This window comes from Bombina bombina, chromosome 2 (assembly GCF_027579735.1).
Source record: "Bombina bombina isolate aBomBom1 chromosome 2, aBomBom1.pri, whole genome shotgun sequence".
Classification (NCBI taxonomy): domain Eukaryota; kingdom Metazoa; phylum Chordata; class Amphibia; order Anura; family Bombinatoridae; genus Bombina; species Bombina bombina.
The window spans coordinates 177,202,337-177,230,273 of record NC_069500.1 but is presented as its reverse complement, the minus strand read 5'-3'; the positions used below and the strand labels follow the sequence as shown (position 1 = coordinate 177,230,273).

The window sequence follows — 27,937 nt, the reverse complement described above, 5'->3', positions numbered from 1 at the left end:
CGGATCCACGGAGTCGCCTGGCAGACTCGCCTCCAGTGCTGGAACCTGGCCCTTTTGCAGCAATTAGATACAAGGTTTCAAATGATCCTAGGCTCAAAGCTCCCAATCAAGGGAAAAACAGGATCCACAAGGTTCCACTCAGGAGTAAAAAAGTTTTTAAAAAGTAGCAGAGATATATTGTTAATCCCACATAACTAAGCTGTAATTGGGTAGATTGCTTTACATCAATTCCTTCTGTTGCACTATGAAATATGTCTGCTTTTTCAGGCTGTCAAATCTAAATCAGGACCTGGAGAACACCTCCGGAACTCCCTGTGGCATACAGGAGATACTACAGATCAAGTCAGGCTTCTCTGGAAAGACCCCAGGAATGTTGGCTGGAAAGACAAAGTTTCTTACCGTTGGTTCTTACAGCACAGACCCCAAGTTGGATATATCAGGTCTGTTAAAAAAATATCTATGAAACAATTTTTTTATCTTTACCAGTTATGCCACAGTTACTGTTTTTTAGATAATTTTGCAAAAGAGCCAGGATACGTAGCAAAAGTTGCATTTTAATTTCAGTAGCTTACATTATCATTTGCATTGTATCAATAGCAAAAGTTTTGTAAAGTCATTCATGAAAAAAGGTCAATATTTAATAACATTTCTCAACAAAAATAGGTCTATATGAAACAATACAAATTCTTAAATAAAATGTGTATTGCCTCATTAACTTTTGGGTACAGCGCTTCATGTACCTATTGCTACATAGCTCATATACAAGGATGTACAGCCTTACTTTTAGTTACTGTTCCCTTAGTGATACAAAAGACTTCGGTTCATCCAACCAAATCTAAAGGCCGGCCATTCTGTAGTTTTGCATAGTGCCTCATAGAAAGAAAAAAACTAAATATAAAAATAGGCATCCTTAGAGACTCGATGCTATTGGGTGAATTGACTATTTTTTGGGGATTTAAGTTACTGGCAATCCCAGGTAACCTACTACTTTCAGCAAAAAAAAAAGTGTTTGGGCTCTTATTTCAATCTGTTAAAGGGACAGTCTACTCCAGAAAAGATAGATAATCCCTTTATTATCCATTTCCCAGTTTAGCATAACCAACACAATAATATTAAAGGGACAATTTAGTCAAAACGACTTTCCAATTTTCTTTTATCATCAAATTTGCTTTGTTTTCTTGGTATTCTTTGTTTTAAGCTAAACCTAGGTAGGCTCAAATGCTTATTTCTATATGTCCTTGAAGACAGCATTTTGACAGTTGTTCACACTTAGACAGTGCTAGTTCATGTGTGTAATATAGATAACAACTCCACAGGAGTGAGCACAATGAGTCAGCACTGATTGGCTAAAATGCAAAACTGTCAAAAGAACTAAGATAAGGGGGCAGTTTGCAGAAGCTTAGATACAAAGTAATCACGGAGGTAAAAAGTGTATTAATATAACCGTGTTGGTTATGCAAAACGGGGAATGGGTAGTAAAGGGATTATATATATTTTTGAACAATAAAAATTCTGGCGTAGACTGTCCCTTTAATATACTTTTTACCTCTGTGATTACCTTGTATCTAAGACTCTGCAGAATGCCCCCTTATTTTCATTCTTTTGGCAGCTTTATATTTTAGCCAATCGGTGCTGACTGATAACTTCATGGGAGTGCGCACAATGTTATCTATATGGTACACATGAACTAGCACTGTATAACTGTGAATAACTGTCAAAATGCACTGAGATATGAGGCGGCCTTCAAGGGCTTATAAATTAGCATATGAGCCTACCTAGGTTTAACTTTCAACAAAGAATACCAAAAGACAAAGCAAATTTAATGATAAAAGTAAATTGTAAAGTTCTTGTAAACTGCATGCCCTATCTGAAAGTTTCATTTTGACTTGACTGTCCCTTTAAACATTGCTTTGCAAAAAGTTAAGTCATGTATGAAATTTTTTTAAAGTTATTTTTCAATAGTATTCCAATCAATCAGAACACTGCTTGATTGAAGTAGTTTAAGTTGCCCAAGTTTCAAACGTTATATTCCCAAAACTTCTGGAATATCTACATTTGTATTAGGTAGGCACACTGAAACCTGTTATAAATCAGCTTTTTTCCAGGGTTTTTTGCTGAATCACATGGTATACAGCCAATGCCAATTGATTCAATATAGATGATGACTCCCTTGACTATTTGAGTATTTTTTCCCCACTTCACTATTAACTTATGAATAGCATTTGTGATATTAACCCTTACCTTTCAATTTCTTACCATTTGTAACCCCTCCAGCGCATTACATAAATAGACAATCACCATTTTTAGCCTTTTCTTTAGAGTAGGATACAGTTGTGTTTATTAAAATGTAAACTGAAAGGAAAATATATACCAAAAAATGTAAGTGCCTAAAAAGGTGATGTTTGAAAATAGAGAAAGGAGGTAAAAGGTGTTAGTTTAGGACAATCACATGAAAGTTGGTGCAAAATGGTTTTCTGGTGGATTGGAATATTGATGGTGAGGGCTTTCAATGGAATTTATATTAACACAGAAATCATTAGAAAAGGATTTTATTATTATTAATACACGATTTTCAAATAGACTGGAATGGTCTCATATTTTAAAACCATTAGAAAAACAGTTCACAGAGCTCTTCCAAGCATTTTTAAAAATTTGGATTTATAATGAGATATCATGCACCTTGATACTCAAGCTTTCAGGATGCTATGTAAATTTATAATAAATAATAAGATAATCACATCTTTGCTGCATTTAGCACCTTCCATAATGAATTTATATTTCTTTTGTACAGGTGGTGAGAGTCCATGATTCATTTCTTCCCACCTCACACTTTACTTTGCCTCCGCTGGAGGTGGTTGAAGAATGAAGCTTTGCATTTGATTATTCAGAGAGAGGGGTTCTCAGTCTTTATTGAGGTCCGGTTTCCCTTCAGAGTACAGTGCTTATCAAAACAGGGATGTATATGGGGTATGGTTTGTGATTCTTTGTTCACCTCATGGGAGATGTCACAGACCCCTTATAATGGGTCTTTTTGCCTCCTTCTATGAATCTACAATATACTATTCAATAACTTCTGCTGATATGTTTCAGTACTGGTTTGGCTTTCTATTATTATTATTATTATTATTATTATACTTTATTTATGAAGTGCCAACATATTCCACAGCGCTGCCCATGGATACAATTAATTTAAATAAAACAATAATATAAAACTTGTAAGACACAGGACAAAATTTACAAACACATACAGGAGGAATTGAGGGCCCTATTCCCGTGGGAACTTACAATCAAGAACGGTAGGAGGTTGAGAAACAGGAGGTGAGGACTGCAAGAATGAGAAAGATGTTAATGCAGAGTTAGATGAGGGAAATATTATTAGGTAAGAGAAATTAATTTATTACTGAGTTGGGTTCTAGCCTTCTCTGAACAGAAAATTCTTCAGAGCATTTAAAGGAAGAAAGATTAAGGCACAGCCTGACAGCACGAGGGAGAGTGTTCCAGAGGGTAGGTGCTGCACGACAGAAGTCCTGCAGTCTAGAATGAGAAGAGGTGATAGTCGCAGATGCAAGGAGCAGGCAGGGGCAGACTGAGACTAATCAGGGCCCCCGGGCAAAAATTAAGCAAGGGCTCACACTGACCCAAATTTATTCAAATGTATACAAATGATCATGAAAGCCTCCCTACCCTGCCCCCACCAGGCCCCCTATTGTCAAGGGCCAGAGACAGGGCCCCCAACCTCCAGGTCCAGACCCCACAATCCATGGCCCTCACAGTGACAGACCCATGACAGGCCCCCCCCCCCCACACTCTAGGGCCCCCGAGGAACAAACCCCACATCCAGACACAAGGGCCCCCACTAAACCCACACTTAACTGCTTAGTTACTGATAGAGCAGCTGTCAGCCCCAGCTTAAGCAGCACACCAAGAGACCTGGAGATGCCATTTGTGGGCCCCCCTAGATGCTGGGCCCTCAGTCCAGGTCCTACTTGCCCGGCTTATCAGTCTACCCCTGGGAGCAGGTCATTGTTGGATCTTAGTGGGCGGGCTGGAGTACACTTGATTAGAGAAGATAGGTAGAGGGAAGCGGCATTGGTGAGAGCTTTGTATGCAAGGGTGAGAATTTTGAATTTAATTCTGGTGTGAATGGGGAGCCAATGAAGGGACTTGCAGAAAGGTGCAGCAGATACAGAGTGACGGGAATGGTGGATCAGCCTGGCAGAGGCATTTAGGATGGATTGAAGAGGGGAGAAGCGGGACAGAGGAAGGCCAGTAAGTAGGTTAATGCAGTAGTCAAGTCGGGAAATAACAAGGGAGTGGATTATTTGCTTTGTGGTGGTAGCGCACAGAAAAACATAATTTATGTAAGAACTTACCTGATAAATTAATTTCTTTCATATTGGCAAGAGTCCATGAGCTAGTGACATATGGGATATACAATCCTACCAGGAGGGGCAAAGTTTCCCAAACCTCAAAATGCCTATAAATACACCCCTCACCACACCCACAATTCAGTTTAACGAATAGCCAAGCAGTGGGGTGATAAAGAAAGGAGTAGAAAGCATCAACAAAGGAAATTTGGAAATAATTGTGCTTTATACAAAAAATCATAACCACCATAAAAAGGGTGGGCCTCATGGACTCTTGACAATATGAAAGAAATGAATTTATCAGGTAAGTTCTTACATAAATTATGTTTTCTTTCATGTAATTGGCAAGAGTCCATGAGCTAGTGACATATGGGATATCAATACCCAAGATGTGGAGTCTTCCACTCAAGAGTCACTAAAGAGGGAGGGAATAAAATAAAAACAGCCACATACCGCTGAAAAAATTAATCCACAACCCAAAAAAAAATAAAATAGTTTATTTCATTTTTGAAAGAAAAAAACTTAAATTAGAAGCAGAAGAATCAAACTGAAACAGCTGCCTGAAGAACTTTTCTACCAAAAACTGCTTCCGAAGAAGCAAATACATAAAAATGGTAGAATTTAGTAAATGTATGCAAAGAGGACCAAGTCGCTGCTTTGCAAATCTGAACAACTGAAGCTTCATTCTTAAAAGCCCACGAAGTGGAGACTGATCTAGTAGAATGAGTTATAATTCTCTGAGGCGGGGCTTGACCCGACTCCAAATAAGCTTAATGAAACAAAAAGCTTTAACATAATATTTCAAAGCTCTCACCACATCCAAAGAATGTAAGGATCTTTCCAAAGGATTCCTAGGATTAGGACACAAGGAAGAGACTACAATTTCTCTACTAATGTTGTTAGAATTCACAACCTGAGGTAAAAATTCAAATGAAGTCTGCAAAACCGCCTTATCCTGATGAAAAATCAGAAAGATTCACAAGAAAGAGCAGATAGCTCAGAAACTCTTCTAGCAGAAGAGATAGCCAAAAAGAACAACACTTTCCAAGAAAGTAGTTAAATGTCCAAAGAATGCATAGGCTCAACTGGAGAAGCCTGTAAAGCCTTCAGAACCAAATTAAGACTCCAAGGAGGAGAAATTGATTTAATGACAGGCTTAATACGAACTAAAGCCTGTACAAAACAGTGTATATCAGGAAGTATAGCAATCTTTCTGTGAAATAAAACAGAAAGAGCAGAGATTTGTCCTTTCAAGGAACTTGCAGACAAACCTTATCCAAACCATCCTGAAGAAACTGAAAAATTCTAGGAATTCTAAAAGAATGCCAGGAGAATTTATGAGAAGAACACCATGAAATGTAAGTCTTCCAAACTCTATAATAAATCTTCCTAGACACTGATTTACGAGCTTGAAACATAGCATCAATCACTGAGTCAGAGAAACCTCTATGACTTAGTACTAAGCGTTCAATTTCCATACCTTCAAATGTAATGATTTGAGATCCTGATGGAAAAAAGGACCTTGAGATAGTAGGTCTAGCCGTAACGGAAGTGGCCAAGGCGGGCAACTGGACATCCGAACCAGTTCCGCATACCAAAACCTGTGGGGCCATGCTGGCAACACAAATGATTGTTCCATGATGATTTTTGGAAATCACTCTTGGAAGGAGAACTAGAGGCGGGAAGATATAAGCAGGATGAAAACACCAAGAAAGTATCAGCGCATCCACTGCTTCCGCCTAAACATCCCTGGACCTGGATAGGTATGTGGGAAGTTTCTTGTTTAGATGAGAGGCCATGAGATCTATCTCTGGAAGACCCCATATCTGAACAATCTGAGAAAAAACATCTGGATGGAGAGACCACTCCCCTGGATGTAAAGTCTGGCGGCTGAGATAATCCGCTTCCCAAATGTCTACACCTGGGAAATGCACCGCAGAGATTAGACAGGAGCTGGATTCCGCCCAAACAAGTATTCGAAATACTTCTTCATAGCGTGGGGACTGTGAGTCCCACCCCGATGATTGACATATGCCACTGATGTAAAAATGTCTGTCTGAAAACAAATGAACGGTTCTCTCTTTAACAGAGGCCAAAACTGAAGAGTTCTGAGAATTGCACAGAGTTCTAAAAAATTTATTGGAAATTTCGCCTCTTGAAATTTCCAAACTCCTTGTGCTGTCAGAGATCCTCAAACAGCTCCCCAACCGGAAAGACTTGCATCTGTTGTGATCACAGTCCAGGTTGGATGAACAAAAAGAAGCCCCTTGAACTAAACGATGGTGATCTATCCACCATGTCAGAGAGTGTCGTATATTGGGATTTAAGGATATTAATTGTGATATCTTTGTATAATCCCTGCACCATTGATTCAGCATACAAAGCTGAAGAGGTCTCATTTAGCGAATAATGCTAGATATGTCAGAATCCAATTCATGTTGCGCTAAATTCTCCAACCAGAAAGTTGATGCCACCGCAACATCAGCCAAAGAAATTGCAGGTCTGAGAAGATGACCTGAATATAAATAGGCCTTCCTTAGATAAGATTCAAGCTTCTTATCTAAAGGATCCTTAAAGGAAGTACTATCTTCCATAGGAATAGTGGTACATTTAGCAAGAGTAGAAATAGCCCCATCAACTTTGGGGATCTTTTCCCAAAACTCTATAGATTTTGCTGGCAAAGGATACAATTTTTAAACCTTGATGAAGGAATAAAAAGAAGTACCTGTCTTATTCCATTCCTTAGAAATCATATCAGAAATAGCCTCAGGAATAAGAAAAACCCTGGAGAAACCACAGGAGGTTTAAAAACAGCATTAAAACGTTTATTAGACTGAACGTCAAGAGGACTGGTTACCTCAATATCCAAAGAAATTAACACTTCATTTAATAAAAAACGCATGTACTCAATTTTAAATAAATAAGTAGATTTGTCAGTGTCAATGTCTGAGGAGGATCTACTGAATAAGATAGATCCTTATCAGAAGAGGATAAATTATCATATTGTTGGTCATTTGAAATTTCATCAACTAAATGAGAAGTTTTAAAAAGACCTATTACATTTATTAGAAGGTGGAAATGCAGACAAAGCCTTCAGAATAGAATCAGAAATAAATTCTTTAAAATTTACAGGTATATTATGCACATTAGAAGTTGAAGGAACTGCAACTGGCAATGTACTATTACTGATGGACACATTATCTGCATGTAAAAGTTTATCAAAACAACTATTACAAATGACATTCAGCGATATCATTTCTACAATTTTATAACTAATGACTTAGCTTTGGTAGAACCGATGTCAGGCAGTAATGTTCCAGCAGAAGCTTCTGAGGCAGGATCAAAGTAAGAAATCTTGCAAAATGTAAGAGAAAAAACAACATATAAAGCAAAATTATCTATTTCCTTATATGACAGTTTCAGGAATGGGAAAAAATGCAAATAGCATAGCCCTCTGATATTGAAAAAAATCAAGAGGCAAACATCAATGGGGTATTGAAATAATGAAAAAGTTTGGCGCCAAGTATGACGCACAACGTAACTAAACTTTTTTGGTGCCAAAAAATAACCGGAAATGACACACTCGCGTCACTAATGACGCAACCGTGTGAAAGGTCTCGGCGTCAAGTATGACGCCGGAAATGACGAACTTGCGTCATAGACGTACTCTTTCGCACCAAAAAAATCTTTGCGCCAAAAATGACGCAATAAAGTTTAGCATTTGTCGCAACCGCGGGCCTAATACCGCCCGCAATTTGTAAGAAGTAGTCAATTGAAAAAAAGACTAAACCCCAGGTAAGAAATAAATTTCATTTAAAAGATGTTTATATTCCCCAAATATGAAACTGACAGTCTGCAGAAGGAAATACATGAACCTGACTCATGGCAAATATAAGTACAATACATATATTTAGAACTTTATTTAAATGCATAAAGTGCCAAACCATAGCTGAGGTGTCTTAAGTAATAAAAAACATACTTACCAAAAGACACCCATCCACATATAGCAGATAGCCAAACCAGTACTGAAACAGTTATCAGTAGAGGTAATGGTAAATTGAGAGTATATCGTCGATCTGAAAAGGGAGGTAGGAGATGAATCTCTACGACCGATAACAGAGAACCCATGAAATAGACCCCCGTTAGGGAAATCATCGTATTCAATAAGTGATACTCCCTTCACGTCCCTCTGACATTCGCTGTACTCTGAGAGGAATCGGGCTTCAACAATGCTGAGAAGCGCATATCAACGTAGAAATCTTAGCACAAACTTACTTCACCACCTCCATAGGAGGCAAAGTTTGTAAAACTGAATTGTGGGTGTGGTGAGGGATGTATTTATAGGCATTTTGAGGTTTGGTAAACTTTGCCCCTCCTGGTAGGATTGTATATCCCATATGTCACTAGCTCATGGACTCTTGTCAATTACATGAAAGAAAAGACGAATCTTGGAAATATTTTGCAGATGGTTGTGGCAGGATGTAGAAATCGATTGGATATGGGGGACGAAGGATAGATTTCAGTCAAGTGTAACTCTGAGGCAGTGGACTTGGGGCGATGGGGAAATGGTGATGCCGTCAACAGGGATAGAGAAGTTGCAAGTCGGTGTAGAATTTAAAGGGGGGATAAGAAGGAGCTCAGTCTTAGACATGTTAATCTTTAGGTGGTGAGAGGCAATACAGGAAGAAATACCAGATAAGCAGTCACTGACATGAGAAAGGACAGAGGGAGAGAGAGCAGGGGTGGAGAGGTAGATGTGGGTGTCATCAGCATAGAGGTGATATTTGAAGCCATAACTGTTGATAAGTTTACCCAGCGAAGAAGTATAAATGGAGAAGAGTAGAGGACCCAGAACAAATCCTTGAGGTACTCCAACAGACAGAGGCATTGGAGAGGAGGAGTCGGCCGGCAAATGCAACAGAAAAAGACCTGTGAGAAAGATAGGAGTGAATCCAGGAAAGAACAGTGTCATAGTATAGAGTAGTGGCTCAGTATAGAGTAGTGAGCCAATATAGAGTATATAGTAGTGGCCAATATTTTTAGCAAAGAGAAGATCGTTAGTAACCTTGGTAAGGGCAGTCTTAGTGAAGTGTTTGGGGCGGAATCCAGATTGCAGGGGGTCAAGCAAGGAGTTGGCAGACAGGAAGTGCATTAGGCGATTGTAAACTAGTTTTTCATGGAGTTTTGATGTTAGTGGAAGCAGTGATATCGGGCGGTAGCTTTCAGGAGAATTAGGGTAGAGGGAGGGTTTTTTGAGTATGGGAGTGACTTTTGCGTGTTTGAAAGAAGATGGGAATGAGCTAGTAGAGTGAGATAGATTGAAGATGTGGGTAAGGGCAGGAGTGAGGGTGGAAGATAGGGAGGGTATTAGATGGGAAGGGATAGGGTCAAGCGGGCAGGTAGTGAGGTGTGAGGAAGATAGTATGCAAGGAAGAGACTTCATTCTCAGTGGCTGGATGGAAGATGCAGAGGGAGTAACTGGGCCTGTTGATTTCTACTGGTTGTTTTGCTGGTAGATGAGTGTCTATTGATAAGTTTTATTATTTTCTCACTTTAGACACTCTATAGCCTTAATGTGTGCACTTTATATATTTATTTATATACATATATATATATATATATATATTTATATACATATATATATATATATATATATATATATATATATATATATGGACCTGGGACAGTATCTTTGCTTTATTCGCCTTGGTTTTTGCACGGGTAAAATTTTGTCGGTTGGCCTTACACACATTAGGTTAACATATGTTGGCTTGCTCTGTATTGTTATTTTTTTTCACTCTTTGGATTACGCACGTTTGGTTAGCACACATATGTCTCTGTCTCACACTCATTGGATTTGGCAAGCTATTCCCCTTCTTAACTGTCATTTATTTTTGTGTGTGTTATTCAGTTTCACCAACCGTTATCTGGTCTTTGTATGTGATGCTTATTTGTCTCCCCCTTTGTTTTGCAGTTCGGCTTATTTTTGTAAGTCATTTAAAACTACTTTAGGAGGGGCTTAGTTTTTCCATTCCTCAAGCTTTTATTTTTAAAAGGCGATATAATTATTTTTGCGTTGATTCACTCAATGATATAATGAATTCTGACTCTAAATCTACCTTAGAAGCTGAGTCCCCTGAACACCTTCCTACTGTTATTAAGTCTGTTTATAAAAAAAAAAATTCAAAAAATTTCTCCAGCTTATTTATGGGACTTGTGTTTATCTATGTTGATATATTCAGAACAACCTAATGCTGCTTCTATGGGTATTACTGCTCCTTCTGTCTGTTCTTTACAGGAGAGTGCTTTAGATCAACAGGAGTAAAAAATGTAATCAAATCTGCTATCTCTGTGACGCTGGCTGCTCTCCCCCCTTCAATAAAGCATAAAAGGTCAGTCAGGAATACTGTTGTTTCTTTAGAACTTGATACATCCTCTTTTTTTATTTACAAATTTAACATATTAGTTCTGTTTTGAAAGAGGAGTGACTTACTTTGGGGGTTAAAGAGTATAAGGTTTCTGAGGATAAGCCTTGTAATCGTTTAAATTCAGTTGTTAAGACTGTTGCTAAGATTACTAAGGGTTTTCCTATCCCTCAAAGCTGTTTCTGACATGGTTTCTAGGGAATGGTCTAAGACAGGTAATTCCTTTAATCCTTTTGCAAGGTTTAAGAAGTTCTATCCTTTACCTACTGCTAATGTTGAATTGTGGGATACTGTTCCTAAGGTTGATAGGGCTCTTTCCACTTTGGTTTAGCGTACTACTATCCGTTTAGAAGACAACACTTCTTTTAAAGACCCTTTGGATAGGAAATTGGAGTCTTTTCATAGAAGGGCCTTTTTACAAGCAAGGTATTTGCTTTGGCCAGCAATTGCTTATGTGGCTGCGGCCTTATATTTCTGGTTTTCTAGTCTTTCAGAACAGTGTTCTAATGACTCTGCTAGTGAAGATCTTTTGAGTTTACTAAAAAATGCCAATTCTTTTATTTGTGATGCTGTATTTGATAATATGAAAATCAATGCCAAAGGATATCCTTAGCAGTCGTTGCCAGAAGGGCCCTGTGGCTTAAATCCTGATCTGCTGACATGGGGCCAGATTACAAGTGGAACTCTATTTAGCGCTTTCGCTAGCATGCTAAATGCTCTAGAAGTAAACTTTTTATGCGCGTCAGGTAGCACTCGTTTTACAAGTCAAAAGTAAGAAGCTATTACTCACGTGCTAACCCGATGTGCGCAAAAAAACTAAGTTAGTTTTTCTTTCGTTATTCAGATAGAGCATGCAATTTTAAGCAACTTTCTAATTTACTCCTATTATTTTTTTCCCGTTCTCTTGCTATCTTTATTTGAAAAAGAAGGCATCTAAGCTATTTTTTGGTTTAGCACCCTGGACAGCACTTGTTTATTGGTCGGTTAAATGAATCCATCAATCAGCAAGAACAACCCAGGTTGTTCACCAAAAATGGGCCAGCATCTAAACTTACATTTCTTGCTTTTCAAATAAAGATACCAAGAGAATGAAGAAAATTTGATAATAGGAGTAAATTAGAGAGTTGCTGAAAAAATGCATGCTCTATCTGAACCACGAAAGAAAACATTTGGGTTCAATGTCCCTTTTAAAGTCAATGAAGAAAAAAAGTTGAGGTCAAGGGATCCTCAGGCAGAGTTTGTGGATGATCTAGTAGCTCATTGGCCATTTCAGCTTACTTATCTGTTTCCTCCTCTGGTACTTCTTCCCAGAGTGATCTCCAAGATAAGCCTAGATAAATCATCAGTATTCACGATTTCCCCAGCTTGGCCTCGCAGGATTATTTATGCAGATCTGGTTCAGGTGTCCAGTTGCTCACCTTGGCCTCTTCCTCTACGATGAGACTTTCTGTCACAAGGTTCATTTTTATATTCAGATCTCAACTCTCTGAACTTGATGGCATGGGAATTGAATGGTTAGTCCTTAGACATAAAAGGTTCTATGATTCTGTGATTGAAACCTTAATTCAGGCTTGTTAACCCTCTAACTAGGAAGATTTGTCATATAGTATTTGGAAGGCTTTTATTTCTTAGTATATAGATCATGGCTTTTCCTGGCATTCTTTTAGAATTTCTAGGATTTTGCCGTTCTTACAGTATAGTTTGATAAGGGCTTATTTGCCAGTTCTCTGAAGGGGCAGATTTCTGCTCTTACAATTGTTTTTTCATAGGAAAATTGCTAATCTTCCTGATATTCATGGTTTTGTTCAGGCTTTGGCCTGTATTAAACCTGTGATTAAACCAATTTCTCCTCCATGGAGTCTTAACTTGGTGTTTAAAGTCTTGCATGATCCTCCTTTTGAACCTATGCATAAGGTGGATATTAAACTGCTTTCTTGGAAAGTTGTATTCCTTTTGGCTATCTCTTCTGCTACAAAAGTGTCAGAATTGTCTGATCTTTCCTGTGATCCTCCCTATCTTATTTTTCATCAGGATAAGGCAGTTTTAAGGACTAAATATGATTTATTTTTTTTGCCTAAAGTTGTTTCTTCAGACAATATCAGCAGAGAGATTGTTGTTCCTTCTTTTTGTCCTAATCCTAAGAAAGAATGCTTCAGAGAGGTCTTTGCATAATTTGGATGTTGTAAGAGAATTAGTCTCAATAAACGATTTCACACATACCTCTAGTTTGCTTGTTTATTTAGAAAAGCTCAGAAAGTTTCTGCTGTTTCTTTGGCTTCTTGGTTGAAACTTTGATTCACAAGGTTTACGGATTACTGCTCACTCTACAAGGTCTGTGGCTACTTCTTGGGCTTTGAAGAATGAAGCTTCAGTCAATTAAATTTGCAAGGCAGCTACTTGTTCTTTTTTGCTTACTTTTACTAAATTCCACCATTTTTATGTTTTTGCTTCTTCTGGGCAGCCTTTGGTAGGAAGGTCCTTCAGGCAGTTGTCTCAGCTTGATTTACGTTTGCCTTATTGATTTTTTTAAATGCAAAAAACATATATATTGTGAATTTAGTTTTCTCAGTGAAAAAAATATGTTTTTAATTCTCACCCTTTATGTTATTACTCGTGGACTCCACAGCTTTGGTATTAGTTCCCAGGAGTAATGGATCGTGGACTCTCATCACCTGTATGAAACAAAAGATTATTTATGCTTATCTGATAAATTAATTTATTTCATAGTGGAGAGAGTCCACGAGACCCACTCTGTTTTTTGTTGCTGTTGTTTTTTTCTTGAGCACATCTTTTTTTTCCCCCCTTCTCTTTTTATGACTCTTATTCCTTTTTTCCTCTATCATTAAGCTTGGCTATACATTCAGCAGAGGTAACTGTGAGGTTGGAGGGGTTTTATAGAGCTCTTGGGCTTTGGGAATCTTTGCCTCCTCCTAGTGGTAAGAAAGGGTTACTCCATTTTTCCATTTCTCTTTTGGGTTTCAATGAGGTGTTCATATTTCAAGTTAATTCATTTGAAATCCATAAGAAAACCTGATTATCTTGTGGTTTTCCAGTGACTTCTGGACACATTAATTTTGCCAATACTTTGCACTGAGAAAATTTGTCAGCAGTATTTAAATACAGAAGACATTTTTTGAGTAACTTTTTACAAACTTATTTTTGAGATTTATAATTTAACAGTCACATTTTAATTGCGCAACAGCCAGACCGTGCTAGTTCACGTGTGCCAGATAGATAACATTGTGCTCACTCCCATGGAGAATAATAATGGTTATACAAGAACCAGCACTGATTGGCTAAAATGCAAGATTGTAAAAATCACTGAAATTGGGGCAGTCTGCAGTAGCTTGGATACAGTTAAAAAGTACATTAATATAACAGTATTGGTTATGCAGAACTGGGGAATGGGAATAAAGAAATTATCTAGCTTTTTAAAAACGAATTTTCAAGTAGACTGGCCCTTTAATCTGTAAATTGTTTAAATAAGGGTTACTATGATCTTGCCTGGTCTAAAGAACACAATTAAGAATGGCTAACCTTACAACTACAGACTAAAAGTAAGAAAGGAACAAAAAGGATTTAAATATTTATTTCCAAAAAGGTAAATAGAATATTTAAATATGGAGTTTAGTTAAAGGGACAGTAAGTTTTTTTTCCCAGTATGTATAATGTATCTTTAAATATTAAATGAAACCAAAGCTTGTAATTACAAGTGGTCTCATTTATTAATAGGTTACCTTTTAAAGTAAGCCCAGTAGTGCTCTCCTGGCAGTCTCCAAGACTGCAGTATTAATTTTTTTGTTTCTATTTTTTTTTTTTAGCAGCAGACAGTACAGCCAATAAGAAGCTTACCGCCTACACAATTTCCTTTCAGTACCCTCTGGTGCAAGCAGTCTTCACTGAAAAAGGGATATTCCAGTCAAAATTAAACTAATGATTCAGATAGAGCATGTCATTTTAAGCAACTTTCTAATTTACTCCTATTATCAATTTTTCTTTGTTCTCTTGGTATCTTTATTTGAAAAAGCAAGAATGTAAGCTTAGGAACTGGACCATTTTTGGTTCAGAACCTGGGTAGCGCTTGCTGATTGGTGTCTAAATGTAGCCACTAATCAGCAAGTGCTACCCAGGTCTGAACCAATAATTGGTCGGCTCCTACACTTACATTAAAATAAAGATACCAAGAGAACAAAGAAAACTTGATAATAGGAGTAAATTAGAAAGTTGATTAAAATTGCATGCTCTATCTGAATCACGAGTTTTTGTTTGACTAGACTATTCCTTTAATTTCTTAATTTTTAATAGCACTTTGAAATGCAGCTACACAGCTTGCATCAGGAAACTGCTGAAAGGAAAGAGTAGAACAGGGGCTGTACGCTGTCATCTTAATTATAGTAAAAGAGAGAGGTAGGATATGAGAAGTGTAACATATTTTTTCTGTTTACAGAGCAAGATTCTATGAAGGGTCTGATTTAGTAGCTGACTCAGGAGTCACAGTTGACACTACCATGCGGGGAGGAAGACTTGGTGTATTCTGCTTCTCCCAAGAAAACATCATTTGGTCTAACCTGAAATACCGCTGCAATGGTAAGATCCTCCTCTAGTTATGCAAGCTTCCGAAACGATGTCAAACTGCTAAACTATACACACCCTGTGTTATCCTTTATTTGCAAACTGCACCATCTTTATACAATTTAAAAAAAATACACCATGGAAAGTTTTAAGGCACAATTCTCTGCAATTAATTCAATGAGTATGAAGAAAAATAGGGGGGCTGCAGGGGTAGCCCCCTAGTGTGCAGGAAATGGCATCATTTCACAATTTGTGTCTTTCAACATGAACACACTTAAAGGGACATTGACAAAAAACATAATTTATGTAAGAACTTACCTGATAAATTCATTTCTTTCATATTAACAAGAGTCCATGAGCTAGTGACGTATGGGATATACATTCCTACCAGGAGGGGCAAAGTTTCCCAAACCTTAAAATGCCTATAAATACACCCCTCACCACACCCACAAATCAGTTTAACGAATAGCCAAGAAGTGGGGTGATAAGAAAAAGTGCGAAGCATATAAAATAAGGAATTGGAATAATTGTGCTTTATACAAAAAAATCATAACCACCACAAAAAAGGGTGGGCCTCATGGACTCTTGTTAATATGAAAGAAATGAATTTATCAGGTAAGTTCTTACATAAATTATGTTTTCTTTCATGTAATTAACAAGAGTCCATGAGCTAGTGACGTATGGGATAATGACTACCCAAGATGTGGATCTTTCCACACAAGAGTCACTAGAGAGGGAGGGATAAAATAAAGACAGCCAATTCCTGCTGAAAATAATCCACACCCAAAATAAAGTTTAACAAAAAACATAAGCAGAAGATTCAAACTGAAACCGCTGCCTGAAGAACTTTTCTACCAAAAACTGCTTCAGAAGAAGAAAATACATCAAAATGGTAGAATTTAGTAAAAGTATGCAAAGAAGACCAAGTTGCTGCTTTGCAGATCTGGTCAACCGAAGCTTCATTCCTAAACGCCCAGGAAGTAGATACTGACCTAGTAGAATGAGCTGTAATTCTTTGAGGCGGAGTTTTACCCGACTCAACATAGGCAAGATGAATTAAAGATTTCAACCAAGATGCCAAAGAAATGGCAGAAGCTTTCTGGCCTTTCCTAGAACCGGAAAAGATAACAAATAGACTAGAAGTCTTACGGAAAGATTTCGTAGCTTCAACATAATATTTCAAAGCTCTAACAACATCCAAAGAATGCAATGATTTCTCCTTAGAATTCTTAGGATTAGGACATAATGAAGGAACCACAATTTCTCTACTAATGTTGTTGGAATTCACAACTTTAGGTAAAAATTCAAAAGAAGTTCGCAACACCGCCTTATCCTGATGAAAAATCAGAAAAGGAGACTCACACGAAAGAGCAGATAATTCAGAAACTCTTCTAGCAGAAGAGATGGCCAAAAGGAACAAAACTTTCCAAGAAAGTAATTTAATGTCCAATGAATGCATAGGTTCAAACGGAGGAGCTTGAAGAGCTCCCAGAACCAAATTCAAACTCCAAGGAGGAGAAATTGACTTAATGACAGGTTTTATACGAACCAAAGCTTGTACAAAACAATGAATATCAGGAAGAATAGCAATCTTTCTGTGAAAAAGAACAGAAAAAGCAGAGATTTGTCCTTTCAAAGAACTTGCGGACAAACCCTTATCCAAACCATCCTGAAGAAATTGTAAAATTCTCGGTATTCTAAAAGAATGCCAAGAAAAATGATGAGAAAGACACCATGAAATATAAGTCTTCCAGACTCTATAATATATCTCTCGAGATACAGATTTACGAGCCTGTAACATAGTATTAATCACGGAGTCAGAGAAACCTCTATGACCAAGAATCAAGCGTTCAATCTCCATACCTTTAAATTTAAGGATTTCAGATCCGGATGGAAAAAAGGACCTTGTGACAGAAGGTCTGGTCTTAACGGAAGAGTCCATGGCTGGCAAGATGCCATCCGGACAAGATCCGCATACCAAAACCTGTGAGGCCATGCCGGAGCTATTAGCAGAACAAACGAGCATTCCCTCAGAATCTTGGAGATTACTCTTGGAAGAAGAACTAGAGGCGGAAAGATATAGGCAGGATGATACTTCCAAGGAAGTGATAATGCATCCACTGCCTCCGCCTGAGGATCCCGGGATCTGGACAGATACCTGGGAAGTTTCTTGTTTAGATGAGAGGCCATCAGATCTATCTCTGGGAGCCCCCACAATTGAACAATCTGAAGAAATACCTCTGGGTGAAGAGACCATTCGCCCGGATGCAACGTTTGGCGACTGAGATAATCCGCTTCCCAATTGTCTACACCTGGGATATGAACCGCAGAGATTAGACAGGAGCTGGATTCCGCCCAAACCAAAATTCGAGATACTTCTTTCATAGCCAGAGGACTGTGAGTCCCTCCTTGATGATTGATGTATGCCACAGTTGTGACATTGTCTGTCTGAAAACAAATGAACGATTCTCTCTTCAGAAGAGGCCAAAACTGAAGAGCTCTGAAAATTGCACGGAGTTCCAAAATATTGATCGGTAATCTCACCTCCTGAGATTCCCAAACTCCTTGTGCCGTCAGAGATCCCCACACAGCTCCCCAACCTGTGAGACTTGCATCTGTTGAAATTACAGTCCAGGTCGGAAGAACAAAAGAAGCCCCCTGAATTAAACGATGGTGATTTGTCCACCATGTTAGAGAGTGTCGAACAATCGGTTTTAAAGATATTAATTGAGATATCTTCGTGTAATCCCTGCACCATTGGTTCAGCATACAGAGCTGAAGAGGTCGCATGTGAAAACGAGCAAAGGGGATCGCGTCCGATGCAGCAGTCATAAGACCTAGAATTTCCATGCATAAGGCTACCGAAGGGAATGATTGTGACTGAAGGTTTCGACAAGCTGTAATCAATTTTAGACGTCTCTTGTCTGTTAAAGACAGAGTCATGGACACTGAATCTATCTGGAAACCCAGAAAGGTTACCCTTGTTTGAGGAATCAAAGAACTTTTTGGTAAATTGATCCTCCAACCATGATCTTGAAGAAACAACACAAGTCGATTCGTATGAGACTCTGCTAAATGTAAAGACGGAGCAAGTACCAAGATATCGTCCAAATAAGGAAATACCACAATACCCTGTTCTCTGATTACAGACAGAAGGGCACCGAGAATCTTTGTGAAAATTCTTGGAGCTGTAGCAAGGCCAAACGGTAGAGCCACAAATTGGTAATGCTTGTCTAGAAAAGAGAATCTCAGGAACTGATAATGATCTGGATGAATCGGAATATGCAGATATGCATCCTGTAAATCTATTGTGGACATATAATTCCCTTGCTGAACAAAAGGCAATATAGTCCTTACAGTTACCATCTTGAACGTTGGTATCCTTACATAACGATTCAATAATTTTAGATCCAGAACTGGTCTGAAGGAATTCTCCTTCTTTGGTACAATGAAGAGATTTGAATAAAACCCCATCCCCTGTTCCGGAACTGGAACTGGCATAATTACTCCAGCCAACTCTAGAACTGAAACACAATTCAGAAATGCTTGAGCTTTCACTGGATTTACTGGGACATGGGAAAGAAAAAATCTCTTTGCAGGAGGTCTCATCTTGAAACCAATTCTGTACCCTTCTGAAACAATGTTCTGAATCCAAAGATTGTGAACAGATTTGATCCAAATTTCTTTGAAAAAACGTAACCTGCCCCCTACCAGCTGAACTGGAATGAGGGCCGTACCTTCATGTGAACTTAGAAGCAGGCTTTGCCTTTCTAGCAGGCTTGGATTTATTCCAGACTGGAGATGGTTTCCAAACTGAAACTGCTCCTGAGGACGAAGGATCAGGCTTTTGTTCTTTGTTGAAACGAAAGGAACGAAAACGATTGTTAGCCCTGTTTTTACCTTTAGATTTTTTATCCTGTGGTAAAAAAGTTCCTTTCCCACCAGTAACAGTTGAAATAATAGAATCCAACTGAGAACCAAATAATTTGTTTCCCTGGAAAGAAATGGAAAGTAGAGTTGATTTAGAAGCCATATCAGCATTCCAAGTCTTAAGCCATAAAGCTCTTCTGGCTAAGATAGCCAGAGACATAAATCTAACATCAACTCTAATAATATCAAAAATGGCATCACAGATGAAATTATTAGCATGCTGGAGAAGAATAATAATATCATGAGAATCACGATTTGTTACTTGTTGCGCTAGAGATTCCAACCAAAAAGTTGAAGCTGCAGCAACATCAGCCAATGATATAGCAGGTCTAAGAAGATTACCTGAACATAGATAAGCTTTTCTTAGAAAAGATTCAATTTTTCTATCTAAAGGATCCTTAAACGAGGTACCATCTGACGTAGGAATGGTAGTACGTTTAGCAAGGGTAGAAATAGCCCCATCAACTTTAGGGATTTTGTCCCAAAATTCTAACCTGTCAGGCGGAACAGGATATAATTGCTTAAAACGTTTAGAAGGAGTAAATGAATTACCCAATTTATCCCATTCCTTAGCAATTACTGCAGAAATAGCATTAGGAACAGGAAAGACTTCTGGAATAACCGCAGGAGCTTTAAAAACCTTATCCAAACGTATAGAATTAGTATCAAGAGGACTAGAATCCTCTATTTCTAAAGCAATTAGTACTTCTTTAAGTAAAGAGCGAATAAATTCCATCTTAAATAAATATGAAGATTTATCAGCATCAATCTCTGAGACAGAATCCTCTGAACTAGAAGAGTCCAAAGAATCAGAATGATGGTGTTCATTTAAAAATTCATCTGTAGAGAGAGAAGATTTAAAAGACTTTTTACGTTTACTAGAAGGAGAAATAACAGACAAAGCCTTCTTTATGGATTCAGAAACAAAATCTCTTATGTTATCAGGAACATTCTGCACCTTAGATGTTGAGGGAACTGCAACAGGCAATGGTACATCACTAAAGGAAATATTATCTGCTTTAACAAGTTTGTCATGACAATTAATACAAACAACAGCTGGAGAAATAGCTACCAAAAGTTTACAGCAGATACACTTAGCTTTGGTAGATCCAGCAGGCAGTGGTTTTCCTGTAGTATCTTCTGGCTCAGATGCAACGTGAGACATCTTGCAATATGTAAGAGAAAAAACAACATATAAAGCAAAATAAATCAAATTCCTTATAAGACAGTTTCAGGAATGGGAAAAAAAATGCCAAACATCAAGCTTCTAGCAACCAGAAGCAAATGAAAATGAGACTGAAATAATGTGGAGACAAAAGCGACGCCCATATTTTTTGGCGCCAAATAAGACGCCCACATTATTTGGCGCCTAAATGCTTTTGGCGCCAAAAATGACGCCACATCCGGAACGCCGACATTTTTGGCGCAAAATAACGTAAAAAAATGACGCAACTTCCGGCGACACGTATGACGCCGGAAACGGAAATGAATTTTTGCGCCAAAAAAATCCGCGCCAAAAATGACGCAATAAAATGAAGCATTTTCAGCCCCCGCGAGCCTAACAGCCCACAGGGAAAAAAGTCAAATTTTTGAGGTAAGACAAAATATGATAAATTAAAGCATAATCCCAAATATGAAACTGACTGTCTGGAAATAAGGAAAGTTGAACATTCTGAGTCAAGGCAAATAAATGTTTGAATACATATATTTAGAACTTTATAAATAAAGTGCCCAACCATAGCTTAGAGTGTCACAGAAAATAAGACTTACTTACCCCAGGACACTCATCTACATGTTTGTAGAAAGCCAAACCAGTACTGAAACGAGAATCAGTAGAGGAAATGGTAAATATAAGAGTATATCGTCGATCTGAAAAGGGAGGTAAGAGATGAATCTCTACGACCGATAACAGAGAACCTTATGAAATAGACCCCGTAGAAGGAGATCACTGCATTCAATAGGCAATACTCTCCTCACATCCCTCTGACATTCACTGCACGCTGAGAGGAAAACCGGGCTCCAACTTGCTGCGGAGCGCATATCAACGTAGAATCTAGCACAAACTTACTTCACCACCTCCCTTGGAGGCAAAGTTTGTAAAACTGATTTGTGGGTGTGGTGAGGGGTGTATTTATAGGCATTTTAAGGTTTGGGAAACTTTGCCCCTCCTGGTAGGAATGTATATCCCATACGTCACTAGCTCATGGACTCTTGTTAATTACATGAAAGAAACGTATTTCTCAAACAGGGAGCATTAGCAGGATGCACAGAACTTAACATTTAAAATTAAAACTAGTTATTTCACTTTTGAAAGGCAAAATGTAATATTAAAATTATACTCTCACATGGATGATTTTATTTATTTTTTTAATTACAAAATTCTTTAAAATCAATAACAAAATGTTCAGTATCATAATATATACATCATTTTATGGTAATTCATCCAACACTAAATAAATACAATAAAATAAAATTGAGTTAAAGGGACATGAAGACCACATTTTTTTATTTCATGATTCAATTTAAAATAAAAAAGGTATTTTTTTTTTAATCAAATTTACTTTGTTCTATTGGTGTCCTTTGTTGGAAAGCTAGGTAGGCTAAGAAGGTTGCAGGTGTCTTTAGCAATATATGGCAGAAGTTTAGCATGAATGCTTTTAGCAATGTTATAATTGCGCAGCCACTGCTGTCACCTTAGTGCTCAAAAGAATTCTTGCAAAACAGCTGCCATATTGTTTTCCAAACTCGTGTATGCTCCCCTACCTAGATATTCTCTTCAACAAAGAATATCATAAGAATGAAGTAAATTTCATGACAGAAGTAAATTGTAAACTTTTAAAAATGTATGTTCTATGTGAATCTAAAATTTTAGATTTCATGTCCCTTTAAGAAACAGCATGGTAACATAAGTGTGGTGTTTTTTCATTAGGAAGAAATAATTGCAGTAATAAACTATGCCCTCAATAAAACTTGATTATCAGAATAAACAAGCAAAAAGTATTACAGCCATTGTATTTCTTGTAATTTTCAGGAAACTGGAATCTCCCTTATAAAGTTAACTGAATATATTTTATAGGACAATTAAAAATACATAAACTAACACATTCTTTGTTTTTGCAATTTCAGATACAATCCCAGAGGACTTTCAAGCTTTTCAAGCTCAGCAGTTTACAAAATAAAGTAACAGAAAAAAAAACTGAATAATTTTAACACCTTTTTGTATATTAATAGGAAAAAAGTCATAAAATGTTCATAAAAGTTTGTGTTTTTTATACTTAATGTACATGAATGTATGTGAATTAAAATGGATGCAATAAACTTAAGTTACAACTACAAATCCTGACCTTGCCCTTGTTGGATGCCCAAAAAAGGAATTCAAAAAGTATACATTGCTGACTTGTGAGAAGATTCCTCTGGTGACCATATACAAGAAACCTTAAAACGTTAGCTGAGAACTATTCTATGCTTTGTTGAAGAGCAAACCTAAGTAGTAAGATACATGTCCGCATGTGAATCATCTTTTTTTCTAAGATGAACATCTCTCATACTTGGTCATGAAAAATCATAACATATTGATGCTAATATGAAAGTTATTATGAGGCATCAACCACTACAATGATATAGTAATACAATTTCCTCAAGACCTTTATGGTGCTATGGAAAGCCAAAGAGCAAACAAACTATGAAGAGTTTTCATTCATTTAAAAACCTGAGATAACACTAATGTACAGTGAAAACCTTGATGAACACCCTGGGTGCAGTAGCTAAGCCAAACTCATACCTCCCAACATTTCAAAATTCAAAAGAGTGACGACTCTTCAAAACTTTGAAATGTGGTGGGCAGGAGCGAAATCAGGGCTTAAAAAAAATCATAAGACCAAAGTAATAAGACCAAAGTAATATAAATAAAATTCTATATAAAGTCATATCTTTTAATACTCTTAAGCAGCAAATCAAACACAAGCTCAAACCACAGGTATAGCTATGTGAGCTCTGTATTTAATTAACCTTTGCAGAGACGGTGCTAAATATTGTTATCTTAATTGGACATTTAATAATAGATTCTTTAAAACTGCTCTCTGCTTTACTCATTAATTTTCTAGACTTTAAAGTTAGCATACACTTACACATGCACATACACACACTACATAACATACTCTTACACATGCAGATACAGACACACTACATAGCATACACTTACACATGCACATACACACACTACATAACATACTCTTACACATGCAGATACAGACACACTACATAGCATACACTTACACATGCACATATACACACTACATAACATACTCTTACACATGCAGATACACACACACTACATAGCATACACTTACACATGCAGCTACACACACACTACATAGCATACACTTATACATGCAGATACACACACACACTACATAGCATACACTTACACATGCAGATACACACTACATATCATACACTTATACATGCAGATACACACACACACTACATAGCATACACTTACACATGCAGATACACACTACATAGCATACACTTATACATACAGATACACACACACACTACATATCATACACTTATACATGCAGATATGCACACACACTACATAGTATAGACTTATGTAAAAAGACAATAATGTGAAAATACTCTATGTCCAGCCTTGCTATCTCCTTAATAGAGGGGTGATATCCAAACCTCTCAAAAAAATGGATAATTAAAACGTTTGCATGGGAGAAAAAAAAAACTGCTGGAAAAGATCTAATAAATAAATAAAAATAAAAATGTCCTATTGTAATAAAAATATTTATAAAAACAACTAATGTCGGTTAATTATTTATATATATTTTTATTACAATAATAGTATACATTTACACAGGTAGGTACACCCTACATCGTATACACTTATACATGCAGATACACACACTTCATAGCTTACATTTATACATACAGACACACACACACACTACATAGCATACACTTATACATGCAGATACACACACTACACAGCTTGCACTTATACATGTAGATACACACACATACACACTTATAGATACAGATAGACACACACACTATATTATATATGGGTATCTATAACTCATTGTATGGGGTCCTGGGGTTGGCAAGCAGATTAGTTGGCAGTCTGAGGCTGCCACTGTTCATTACCCTGGTGTTAGCACTGCTCATCATATAAAACTGAAGGCATGCTAGTATCACCAGGGGTTAGACGCCATCACTACCATGGGTTAGAGGTCACCATTACCTGAGGTCAGAGGGTATACAGCCTTCCTAATCCTGCTTAACCCACACACCATTACTTTTCCACAAGGAATCTAACAGGTATATAACCCTGGGAGAGAAAAGCCAGCTGCTTCTGAGTGTGTGTCCAATAGAATTTAAAAATTTTTTATTGAATGCATGGGGCAATGCGGGACAGATGGCTAGCAACCCGGTACAGCGGGACAGAGCACTAAAATCGGGACTGTCCAGCGAAAATCGGGACAGTTGTGGGATATGCAAACTGTTGAACCACAAACAGATAATGCAGATCTAGAAAAACAAACCAGAAGAAATGCACATGGTCTTTGTGAATTGTAACATGCAAATGCACATTCTTTAATTCTATTGTAGATATAAACTGATCCATCCTGCAGTAAAGGAATAATGCAAATGTTTTTTTTTCCTGAAGGTGGGAACCTTCAGGAATTTGTTTAGACATTTTAGATTCAGAATAGGTTGCAAAGTACATCTCCATTTTGGGATTCAAGAAGAGGTTGGATTAATACCCCTTATTGTTCTGATACAGGAACCAGAGAGATATAGTGCCCTCCACTAATATTGGCACACTTGGTAAATATGAGCAATGAAGGCTGTGAAAAATTGTCTTTATTGTTTAAACTTTGATATTTTGTTAAAAAAAAACCCACAAAAATACTCTGCTCTCATGGATATCAAACAATTGCAAATACAACACAGGTTTATCCAAAAAAATAATATATGTGGCACAATTATTTGCACTCCTATGAATTCATATGAAAACAAATAAAAAGTATATTTCCATTGATATTTTACATTTTTTAAAACACCTGGGTGACTAGGAACAGGAAATTGTTCAACCATGACTTCCTGTTTCATAGGGGTATAAATATGAGGTAACACATAGGCCAAATTCCCATAGTCATTCATCACAATGGTTAAAGGGATACTAAACCCACATTTTTTCTTTCATGATTCAGATAGATAGAGCATGACATTTTAAGCAACTTTCTAATTTACTCCCATTATCATTTTTTCTTCATTTACTTGCTATCTTTATTTAAAAAAGCAGGAATGTAAATCTTAGCAGCCAGACCATTTTAGGTTCAGCACCATGGATGGCACTTGCTTATTGGTGACTTACATTTAGCCACCAATAAGCAAGCAAAACCCAGGTTCTCAATAAAAAATGGGCCGGCTCCTATGCATCATATTCCTGCTTTTTAAATAAAGATAGTAACAGAACAAAGAAAATTTGATAATAGGAGTAAATTAGAAAGTTGCTTAAAATTACACGCTCTATCTGAATTCATGAAAGAAAAAAAATGGGTTTAGTGTCTCTTTAAGACCAAGGAGTATAGCTGTGATGTGCAGGCAAAAAGGTTGTTAAAGGATTACTTTCTGTTATAATTTTTAAGCTAAACAACTAACATATTAAAGTTAATAAACATTAATTAAAACCTACTGACCTATATTTTCTCCAAAACGAAGTTTCATAACGTTCTAAAAGTTATATCTTTTATTCGCCGATGATGTCACGTTATTCTGCCCACTATTTTCAGCACTGCATGTTCAAAATACTTAAATCAATAACTTTGTGTTTAAAGCGCCATTTTGGAACCTAGGTATTGTAAACGGATTGGTACAGAGCAAAGGATACCCACGGAGTGGGTTTGGAAAACAATTAAATTTGCAGCCAAGATTTCTGATATACGGTAGAGATATGTTAATGAAATGCTATTGATAAAAAGCGTATTTGGGGTAGTTAGTTAGTAACAGGCATAGAAAATATTTACTTACAGTGGCCCTTTAAGCTTCACAAAATGGAAAGAGGCTATAAGAAAATAGCAAAAGCATTTAAAAAGCCCATTTCCTCCATCAGGGCAATAATTAAGTTCCAGTCAACTGGAAATGTTATAAATCAACCTGGAAGAGGACGTGTGTCTATATTGTCAACACACTGTGAAGAGGAAATATCTCCTAAAATAACAGCTGGAGATTTGCAGAAGTAAATTGGGTCTTGGGGTCAGAAAGTCTCTAAAACTACAATCTGGTGTCACCTACATCATCATAAGTTGTTTGGATGGGTTTCAAGAAAAAAGTCTCTACTCTCATCCAAAAACAAACTCAACCGTCTTCAGTTTGCCAAACACTACTGGAACTTCAAATGGGATTGGGTTCTATGGTCAGATGAAACCAAAATAGAGCTTTTTGGCAATAAACACCAGAGGTGGATTTGGCACACACACACACACACACACACAAAGAGGTAGCTATATGCCTACGGTTAAATATAGTGGTGGCTCTTTAATGTTTTGGGGCTGTTTTTCTGCCAGAGGACCTGGGCTCTTTGTTAGGATACATGGCATCATGGACTCCATGTAATATCTGTTGATATTTGATAAACACCTGAATGCCTCAGCCAGAAAGCTTCAAATGGGCCATGGTTGGATCGTCCAGCAGGACGAAAACATACATCAAAATAACACAAAAATGGTTTACTGACCACAAAATCAAGGTCCTGACGTGGCCATCCCAGTCCCAATAGAAAACCTGTGTGGTGAACTGAAGAGGACAGTCCACTAATGTCAACCTCAAAATTTGAAGGCTCTGGAGAGATTCTGTATGGAGGAATGGTCTCAGATTCCTTGCCATGTATTCTCCAATCTTATCAGACATTCTAGGAGAAGACTCAGAGTTGTTATCTTGACAAAGGGAGGTAGCACAAAGTATTGTAAAAGGGTGCCAATAATTGTACCACAAATATATATTTAACAAAGATTTTTTTTTTATATAAACCTGTGTTGTGTTTGCAATTGTTTGATATCCAAGAGAGCAGAGAATTTGTGTGTATTTTGAACAAAAGATCAAAATGTTAAACAATGAAGACAAATTTTCACAGACTTCTTTGCTCATATTTACCAAGGGTGCCAATATTAGTGAATACACCCTAAATGTTAGGGGGCTCTCTGAGTAACAATAAATCTATAATAATATTCTAACTCACAAAGGTAAGATTCACAAATTTGAAACTATTGCCCAAATAATTCTTATGAACAGTTCATATGTTCCACTAAGGTCGCTCTTCTTTAGGTTAAAATACTCCACTTCCACTCTGAAAAACAAAAACAAACAGAAGGCACCTCCTAGTGCAATACTGTAATATTAGTGGAGGGCACTATAACTCATTTCCCTCTAAGCCTGACAGCAAGGCCCTTGCTTTGATCGGCTTTTGGCCACACAGGAGATTCTTTCTTGAGAAGGACTCAGATGGATTTGAGGGTCTTTGTGTTTTATTAATGTTACTATCAGGCCTGCAGAGAGGTTCCACCAATAACTCCAATTGCCTGGTCAGTAGTACCAGTGTCAGGTTAAGTAACAGGTAGGAAATTCCAC

At 37.4% G+C, this 27,937-nt stretch overlaps 1 protein-coding gene across 1 annotated transcript in view; it reads left to right on the top strand.

Moving 5' to 3' along the window:
• Positions 1–22,631, top strand: part of THBS4 (thrombospondin 4) — a 160,805-nt gene extending 138,174 nt beyond the window's left edge. Inside the window, exons 20-22 of the mRNA XM_053701357.1 lie at positions 268–440; positions 15,240–15,379; positions 22,421–22,631. Of these exons, the coding sequence (XP_053557332.1) occupies positions 268–440; positions 15,240–15,379; positions 22,421–22,473 (366 nt within the window). The 3' untranslated portion in view covers positions 22,474–22,631. The remainder of the gene's footprint in view (positions 1–267; positions 441–15,239; positions 15,380–22,420) is intronic.
• Positions 22,632–27,937: the final 5,306 nt, after the last annotated feature.